General features: G+C 31.1%; 1 protein-coding gene across 1 annotated transcript; it reads left to right on the top strand.

Annotated features, from left to right (window-relative positions):
* The first annotated feature begins 3,049 nt into the window (after window positions 1-3,049).
* LOC131665673 (uncharacterized) lies at window positions 3,050-6,608 on the top strand. The gene is made up of 3 exons (XM_058937732.1): window positions 3,050-3,263; window positions 4,002-4,262; window positions 6,045-6,608. The coding sequence occupies exons 1-3, from the start codon at window positions 3,050-3,052 to the stop codon at window positions 6,407-6,409; spliced, it is 840 nt and encodes a 279-aa protein (XP_058793715.1). The 3' UTR covers window positions 6,410-6,608.
* Window positions 6,609-10,505: the final 3,897 nt, after the last annotated feature.

Below are 10,505 nucleotides of genomic sequence, written 5' to 3'. Positions count from 1 at the left end.
TATTGAGATTTCATACTTACGTTAAAACGTTTAATGTATATCCAAAGAAGTAAAAGAATAGAAGGTAAATTAATAAAAAGCATAACATTGTTTAATCAGAGATTTGTGAGTTAAGATGTCGACTGTCTAGTTATCACTGGTCTAGGAGTCATGAAGTGCCCAGTGATTGTCTTTATTATTTTGCCAATACTACAAGTCTGCTCTGCGGCTTTTATTATTTTTCTTGCTGTTATGGACAAAAATTAATGCCATTGAAAGTACGTTAAAAATCACTTAAACCAGATAGCAAAAATAGGTCTTACGTTATCAATCACATTTTAATTATTATTATTTTACTTTTATATTATTCGATACATATATACATTCGATAAATTAGCTTTAAGGGCACCACCGTATTGGTAACTATAGAATATTTTCAAGCAAGCATTAGCATAAAATTTAATCATTTTATTTGCGGATTTGAACTCGCACTTAATTCTAATATATTACTCTAAAATTCAAAGCCTAAGACATTAATTACTGTGATATAAAAATAATTTTTAAAACTTTATTTACAATATTGTTATATTTTAAATAAACTTGCTATAATAAATAGATAAATGAAATGGTAAACTAAGCATAGATATTTTATCTTAGAAACTATTATAAACGATAATAGCGGAGATAGCTTTCCACAAAAGTAAACTGTATCTCAAAAATAATATGACCATTAAAGTATGAACGGATTTCTAAAAGAGATGTCAACTCATGTAGCAGAGACACGTGTACGTCACGTCCAATCTCGCTATGTAATCGCACGCGTGCAGGCGACGGCAATTACATTGCAATCAACCCGGGCGGACTTTCTCGCGCCTGCGAGACAATATGAAGGGGGCGCTGTAGCCCGGTTAAAAGTAGGCTCTGTGGTCTTTTTTTCTAGTCTCTGGGACAAAAAAAGCTTTCAGGGCGGAAAAAATTAGCACGCGATGAGAGCGAAAGTTGATAGTCAAGTTGATGTTTTTATGTTTTCAGTGAAAACAATTCGAATTGAAGTGTTTTTTTTTCTTATTTTTTTGTAGTTTTATTAAGGTTTAAAATAGTAAGACTTAACCCAATTTTTTACTGTTCAACGCACATTGTTTTCTTGATTGTTCTAAAAAAGGAAAAGAAATCAATCAAGTTCTATAACATTTTTTATCAATTTAATATTGGAAAAAGCACAATGAACACTATTAAATTATTTGAAAATATTTTTACAGACAGAAATAGCTGAAAACATGCTAATTTTGATGTATGTTTTTGTTGATTATGAGAAAACATAAACTTATTTTCCTTTATGAATAAAAATTTTTTCTTTATACTATTGATCATAATTTTTATTGATTTTTTAGAAATAGAAACAAACGATTGTGCTCTTAATTTTTAGCATTATTATTCCTACTGTAATTCATTTAGAACAGAAAGTAATATATAAATCAAATACACAATACGGTAGTTCAAAAAAGTGAAAAAAGTCATTGTGTTACAGCTACACTCCTTTTACTTGCAGATTTAAACCGTTCAATTTTCTTTGTGAGTAAGTAACTACCATAGTTACGAAAGATAGGTCAAGAATGTTCGACATAAGTGCGTTTTTGGAGCTATTGCAGACATAATTTTCAAATGCAGCTTTAGTTAGAGGTGTTCAAAGTAGAAGAAAAATAATTAAGTGTGAAGTCAACTGTAAATCTTACTACAAAATTTCGTTTTATGTAACAAATTACTTTTATGTATTTATGATTTGTTATGTAGATTACATGTAAGTAATGCTAGAGATAATCTGATACTGATGTGTTTTATGAATATGAAGATATTGACCGAAAATTGTTCAATAGAAAAATTAAACGGCTACCTTTTATAAGTAAAGCGGAAAATCATCTGACGGAACTTGCAAATAATTAATTTCCACTTAATAAAAATAATTTTTTTTTTAAATATTCGGCCCATTTCTGTGATTAATAACCTTTGATGACGTATCACTTATTTCATAGACAATAATAGGTGCACAATCTTTAAACTAATTGGATAGTTGTTAAAATAAACTTATGCATAGCTACACTATTTCTTCAAGTAGTTGAATATGAATTTCTTTGTCTATTGAAGTTTACATCCTAAAGTTTGTTATGGTTTATATAGATAAAATTAAACGAAAAAAATGAGCTGATTAATTATATCACTTTTCGGAATATCATTGTCCTTTTTATTACGACGAATTCAAAATAAATATTTATTAAAGAGTTCAATTCTAGACAATTTTTACATAATTATTGTGATCGTGTAAAAAAATCTTATTTGTTACTATCTTGTTTTCTCTCTCTCTCTCTCCCTCTCTCTCTCTCTGTCGATTTTTAAATATTACAAATTAATGACAAAAACTTCGACATAATATGTATTCTATAAGTTAAAATCAATATTGTGTACATTAGGATTAGTCCAATTTACCATTTAATTTCCATTCGAAAATACACGCATTCATCCGCAATTACAATATCTTTATTTAACATAGGAATATATCAAGTTAAAAATAATAGCAATACCCAACGCAACAAGTAACTACGACATGGTCGTTTACAGAAACTGCCGAAATGAACACCGACAGTGTTCTGCTCGTAAATTGTAGCATTCCTGAGCCATAGTTACGATGAAAGTCTATAAAATTTTTTTCGTCTGCAATCCAAAGGAGATCAGTATACGAGTATATTGGCGAAAGAGCAAGAAAGAGAGAGCGAGATAGAGAGAGAGAGAGAGAGAGAGAGAGAGAGACAATAGCTGCAGCGTGTCCGAGTTTTTGTAAATTTGACTGGGATTCGAATTCTCCGCTCTATTTGACGCCGTGGCTGCTGTTGCTTATGATGCTGCACCTCCCTTCTCTCTAATGCTCAGAGCGCGCGTGTGTGACAGAGAGGCAAAAGGACGTATATATAGTGCAACTCGTGCACTGTCTATGTCCAGTGCTTTCTCGTCCTTTTCGCGGCTCGGTCGTACTCTTTGCCGAACATTTTGTTTTTTTTTTGTAGAGTTTTTAAAAATAATGAAGCTAGTATTGGTGTTATTGATTGTGGGCTATGCCGCAGCAGAGATCAATCAAAGGACGAGTGCACAGATGATCGACAATACAAAAAATGATTCGAATCTTTCGTCAATGGATAAGTGGAAGAAGGACTGCAGTAAATGGTATAGCGCAATGTGTTTGAGACTCGATGTTATTTCTTTTGTGGATCGATTATCCGAACGAAATAGTATAGGTAAGATAAAGTTTAAAAGTAAAAACTCTCTTATATTTTTATTGTTTAAGGATGACAGTATCTTTATCTTAGTCTTACTTAGATAGCTAATGTTAGCCATGTAAGTTATAATTGCATGTACTAATCGGTGATAAATTTCCGAATATTTTCGTTTATACGTTATTATTCGTATTATAAATAGATGAGTATTCCATTATTCTATTAAAACTAGATTATTTAAAAAAATAATTTTATAATAATTATTGAAGATATATATTGTTATAACGTATTTGAATCAGAAATAACATTTATTTTTTAAATATAATAAGACACATATAAAGTTCCTAATAAACAAGAACATTTATCTCTAATTCTTTCATAAAAAAATTTTCATGTGCACTAAAAAGCAAAAAAGGTTAAGTTCTTATTCATCTTTAATACTGTGAATGTAAATTTGTTAATAGATAAGTTTTCAATAGTTGTATGTCTATCTTAATCAATGAAATATTAAAAAATTATATTATTCAAATTTTATAATGATGTCTTCATATATTGATTTAATTATTCTCTATATTACTTGAATCCCTGTTTACTTCTTGATAATAAGACCCATTGGTAAAGTGACTGACTTAGTTAAAAGTATCCCTTACAAACTACTATAAAAAAATCACCACCAAATCTTTAATTAGTACGGGTAGACCCTAATTAATTATTTAATCGTGTATCAAAATCTTTCATGTTCATGACTCATATTTTCAGGAATCCTGCCAGGTGTTACGGTAGTGAAGCAGAACAGTACGGCACCTGCTGGTAATGTCGTGGCGAATCTCGCGCGAGAATTTCCTAATGACGTTGATAAACGTATGGACGCTTACCTGATGCATAAGATTGGCAATTACCTAAACAGTCATGCGATCTCAATCAAGCTCTTTGATCCGCGAACTTTCGAGGCGACGAGAAGCTTCAATGAAGCGGCAATGGAGCAATTGGGACTTGGCGAACAGCGTAACGTCGAATCTGGTTTGTGGCTGCTTCAAATTGAATGCTCTTTTAAAGTTTTACGGTCTACTGTTTTAAACAAGTATTGAACGATGGTATATTGACCGTGATCATTATTATTATTACTACTATTATTGACCGTCAAATTTACGCTTGGTAATTTTTATGGCGATAGGAAAAATTTATCGACCGAGCATATTTCTCTATTTGAGCAATTAATTAATAACCGGTAGTAGGATCAGAAAGAAGATGTAACAAATCAATTTAGGATTATTCTGTGTTTCTCTTAAAAAATAAAATTTAATTGAGTAAAACCAGAGTGACTAAAAAAATATACAATGACGGTGATACATTGGAAAAAACTTTTGCCATAAAAGAAGTCCTCTTCAATTAAGAGGATTCGTCTTCAAATAACGGCAAAAATATTGTCTCGTTAAATTAAGTGGAATAGTCGAATACATTTTTAAATAAGAGAATTTTTTAATAATTGAATTATTCTTAACATAAAAATTCAATTTTTACTATACATTACGATTTTCCATCAGAACAAAATAGATGAACGTTTTTACATTAATAAAATACATCAGTTCAAGTAAACTAAAAATTTTATTCTGAAAAATTTATTTAAATAGTTATGACGCATTATTTGCAGCTATGAAATGATTCAAACTAGATCGGGTGCTCGATGATCAGATAGCTGCAAGAAACAAAGTAAATTTGAACAGCTCACCACTTTTAAGGGGTTAACTGTACGCAAAGCTAACAGTGACTTCGAGGGTAAAGTAACATTACTATACTAGGGATGCCAGGGGAATTATCTCTATAAAAAAATCCTCGTTTGACGTAAAAGTGGTACACTTGTTTGAAATCGAGAAAAGATCGATGCCTTTTACGTCGAAGTCATCTATGAAATCCAATGGCATAGTGACTATCATGGATTTGCTGTATTTTCGATCAATGAGCTATATCATGTCTGTGCTCAAATGTTGCCGCTGGTCACTTCCGCGGTGTCGTTAATTTTACGATAGACCTATTTAAGTCACATCAAGTCACCGCGATATAATCTAGATATTTTCTCTGGTTTACTTATTTAACTTTATATCAGTAATTCCGATTCAAACAATCATTGTGCATTCTTTTATATAAATCTTTACATAAAATGTAGTTTTAATAAGTTTCTTTATATTTTGCGATTTACATTTCCGATAAAAAGATGACAAATTAAATCTATATATTGCATTCCACGTTTTATTTACATTTTTTTGGATGTAGCTCGTTATTTGTTTACGCTTTGACTTTCCATTACGAAAGTGATATAATCAGATTATTATCGTTTTTCATTTTAACTACCTTGTCTTATTAAAATAGAAAGATAAAATCTTTACGCAGGTTCTGAAAACTGGAACTAATGTACAAGTGATAATTAATGCGATAATTAATTTTTATATTTATAATTAGGCCATGATGCATTTCTTTTGTACCATGGTAAACAATTTCCTAAATATACTTTCTAGATTTTCAAGATTTATTGATTTAGAAAAAATCTTTAGTCATCTTAATTACAAGCAAAATATTTATTACAAAACAAAATTCTGTTGTAGTAAATAATTCTTTTTAATGTTAAAATAAGCTAAGGTTTAGTTATTAATTTATTTTCATCAGTTTTTGGCTTTAATGTAGCACAAACCGCAGAATTATATGAAATATTCAACTCTTAACAAAACCCGAAAACAAGCATTGTATTAACTTATATAAACGTCTGCAAATAAAAAAGTTAAATTTATTTTTTCTCTTTTTTTTCAGGACGAGCTAAAGGTAATAAAGGTGGCATGGGTGGTTTAATGGCAGCAGCAATGATGATGAAAGGAACACTAGGAGCTTTGGGTTTTGGTGCTCTAGCAATGCTCGCCGGTAAAGCTCTAATGACAGGTTTATTGGCCCTCATGCTATCAGCAATTATCGGTTTGAAATCATTAGCAAGTAGTGGCGAGAAAAAGACTACATACGAGATAGTCGCCAAACCTGTACATTCAGTTTCTCACAGTCACAGTTCAGAAGAACACGGTGCCCATTACGGTGGCGGTTACGGCCGATCACTCGACCTCGTACACGATGCCATCAAACAATACGGAAATCCGCGGGTGAGGCGCAGCGCAGTTTCTAAATGACTTTTTCGTGTTCAACGATTTCGTACTTCCGTACTATAATGTCGACGAGTGAACACTTTGTTTTGTCACCGGTGACTAAAAAAAGACGTTTCTTGCTTTCCTGTGTAAGGACTGTACTTTTTTCCTTTTCTCTATTTTTCACTCTGTTACTTCATTGCTTTTTCTGCTCTGCTTTTTTCCTTGATCAAACATCCTTTTGTCTACTTAGATGACTGGGTTAGAAATTCAATTAGAATTGATTTAAGAAACTAAACAATTAAATGTTTCGGCTTATAGTGTAACTAGTCATACCAAAGACATATAGATGATATCCTTACCCTCCAAAATATCCTCTCGCTCTTGTTTCTTATATTTATTTTGCTAAATACTGTGATCTACTTTTATTCGTCATGTACTTTTATATATCTCTTTGTCTTTTCTCTTTCTAGCTCACTTCTTTCAATTTCTTTGCCTATCATGGTAGCGCGCGATTAAGACTATAAATTTTTTTTCTTCATTCAAGAAAGAAAAATATTGAGATATAAAAAAATTCTGCCCGAGTTTCTGACTAGCAGTTTGAAAATAAAAGAAAAACAATCTCACCTTTCTTTCTCCTTTCTCTTCACTTTTATTCACCTCGTTATTTAGTCGCGCGAATGTTTTTTTTGACTACTGCGGCTGAGTTTCCCCCTCGCAAGATAGAACAATCGCTAATCTCGATCGCTACTTCATCTTTCCTGCTCTCTCTCTCTCTCTCTCTCTCTCTCTCTCTCTCTCTCTCTCTCTCTCTCTCTCTCTCTCTTCCTCTCCCCCCTTTCTCTGTCTGGATGTTTCTTACTCAGCTTCTGTGCCTCTCATTGTTGAAAGTATACTGCAGAACGATCACTATAGCTATACAACGACCATTATAGGCGCGCCACCGAGGTATTTTATGCATAAAAGCTCGCTGCTGCAGCGCCCATCATTGAGCCGCAGAAAATTGCGCTCACCGCGATGTAACATAATTCTCGTGATTATTTATTTGATATGTGTTTACTGAATTTTAGAATTTATATGTGTATGTTTGTGAAAATTCGACGTGAATAAAGATAATTTTGAATTTGTAACTTATTAAGTCCCTTACTGATCCATAAACTTGTACATAAATAAAAAATGTTGGAAAGATTTCCTTGAAAGACTTAAAAGAAAAATAATCAAATGCGTGTATTGGCAACTTTATTAACTGAACCGTGTTGATACTCGTAAGAAAAGTAATAAAATAAAATTCCCAATCGTGATCTAGTTATTGTTTATAGGTTTATTTATTATATTCTAGATAATCTGTGCATTTATGTAAATGCTCATTCTAATTACATAGATAATTATGATAGATTAATATATTTGTTTATTAAAAATATTATATTCTAAAATATTGTAATATGTAATTTATTTATTATTACAATGCAAATACAGGTTGGGCTAGCGTAACTTAGTGAAAATCTTTAAAAAGTTCTTATTTATAATTATAATTCATATGATATTATTGTTTTTCTGTAAATTTCTTATTAATAAGACTATCTTTAAAATTTGACTCTTTCAAACAACCAGTTTGCAACCAGTTTCTGAACTAGTCATACATTGTTTTTTTATGAAATAAAACCGTAATTATCGCAACGAGAAACAAAACAATTTATATTTAGACGTTATACTTTCGTGTAAACAACATTTTGAAGTCTTGGAAATAAGTCAGTATTTATATTTTTTGGAAGTGAATATAATGCTTCAACCTGTATTATTATATTTCATCGAATAATTTAAATATACTGCTCAAGAAATCATCCATTATTAGACTTTTAATATTTTATAAATTTCTATGACATTAAGTCAATCACCGACTCATTTATAGTATGATTGTATACATTTTTTATCCGAAACGCTTTTGATATAAGATTTAAATTTAAAAAATTATATTTAAAAATCAAACAAGAAGGAACACCATTTGCAGTAAAGCCTAAAAGACTAATTCTTCCTATGTGGAATATGTTGTAATAACCTATTTCTTTCATGATATTATAACCATATTAGAATATAAAACTATAAAACGTTATCTTTAAAATACTTTTATTTAATTTATATAATTTATAATAAAATGAATACACTCAGACATACTCTTTGCTTAGCTTGCTTTATTATTGTCACTTAATCTAACAAAATATTTTAATATAGGTTGAGATTATTAAAATACGTTTTTCTACATAAAGTAGAAAATTATTTGTTTATGACATTCTTATTATGTAGATTAATCAAATGTGTTTAGTAGTCTTTACAATCATTGATATAATGAATAAATCTTGTCTAAATTACAACTATCAGAATATATTTTTATATAAAGTTTTACTTATTCAATGAAAATGTTATTCAGTTTTTGTCCTGAATAACCTTATTTTTATTTATTGATTTTAATACTTATATGGATATAAACCTCTTTATTCTGTGAATAAAGTATATCTTTGAGATACTTTCTTTAAGCACTTTATTAGTTCGAAAAACGTATCGAATAATAGCTGGAAACCTATCAATTTCCAACTATATTAACAGTGTCTCGTCTACGAAATCATCGTCAAAAGTGGGATTCGAGTTCTTAAGCAGTTCCGAGTATCGTCCTAAAGACATAATAAACTCGACTCAGTCATGGAAAATCTAGTACGTCTCTTCACCAAAACACAATTATTACGTTAGCTATCTTAGCCGTGGGTCGTAGCCCGCTAATCTCAATCGTGACAAGGTCGCTTCAAAAATCCCTCAAACGGTACGGATTCACTTGTATATAAAAGCGCATTGTCTTGTCATTGCTACAGCCAGTTTATTCGTCGCCAACGCGACTGGTAGATAGAGAATAATCTTCAAAGTGTGCAGTGTTTGTTGTTTTTTATCTCGCACATGTTGAGATCGATGCTATGGCTGGCTGTGCTTGCAGCCTTAGTGAGCGGAAATGCCATCAAATCTTCGACGGGCAGATCGATTTTCAATTATCGACGAAATGGTCTTAAGGTCGACGTTAAAATTGTTCCTGCGGTGAACAATTCGATTACCACATCTGATCAAGACGATGGATTTCCAAAGTTCCCCTTCAAAGAAATCGGCCACTGCATTGTTGAATTTTCTGCGACTTGCATGCAAAAACGAGTGGCTCGGTTCCTTGATTTGGTTAATCAACTTAAGGAAATCACATTACTTGGACAAAACATAAAACTCGTTAGACTGAAGGATCTACCTATTGAGAGGATTGATGAACAACGGACGATGGTTAGTGCTGGAGAGAAAATTGATAACACTATTGATGAATTTTTCGATTCTTTCGCTTTAAGAATTACTTTGCCAAGATGGCATGGAAAAGAGAATCAAATCGATCTTATGACGGATGACGTTGAGGTTGTTGAAGGTATTCATATTTACTTCAATATTTCCTTTGACTACAATTAATAATTAATTGATAAATTCTAATATTTTTATAGTACTAAATTTGTTCTACTTACCGATAATCAAATTAAAACACCATTATTAACATTATTAAAACTAATACTATTGATTTGCTATTTAAACATAGAATTGTAGCAAATTATTCTACGTATTCAATGATATTATTAGATTAATTTTGTTTTACTATTTCATTTAAATCAAAGTACTATATATTATGTCTATAATAAGGTCGAGGTGGTAAAGGTGGTAAAGGAGGTGGAAAAGGTGGCGGCAAAGGTGGCAAGAAGGGAAGCAGTGGCTGCAAAAAGATGATGATGATGATGATGATTGGATTGAAAGCAAAAATGATGGGTAAATAATTAAGTTAATTAAAAAATAAATTTTATAAGAAATTTGACAAACTCATATATTTCAATTCACAGGCATGATAGGTATGGCTGCAATGAAAAGTATGATTATGTCTGGAATGTCATTGATGATTTCCAAAATGATGTTGATCATGCAATTAATGAACAAGAAAGGAGGAATGTTTGGTGGAGGTGGTTTCGGCGGAGGAAGTGGAGGCGGAAGTTAGTATTAATGCAGTTTTTCAATTTATTACCCGTTTCTTGTAAAAATAATTATTTACTCTTATTTATTGTCCAGGTAATTACAAAGA

The sequence above is a fragment of the Phymastichus coffea genome, unplaced genomic scaffold (assembly GCF_024137745.1).
Source record: "Phymastichus coffea isolate CEN01 unplaced genomic scaffold, Cenicafe_Pcof_1.1 PCOF00053, whole genome shotgun sequence".
NCBI classification, from domain to species: Eukaryota; Metazoa; Arthropoda; class Insecta; order Hymenoptera; family Eulophidae; genus Phymastichus; species Phymastichus coffea.
This window is presented reverse-complemented; position numbering and strand designations above follow the sequence as displayed.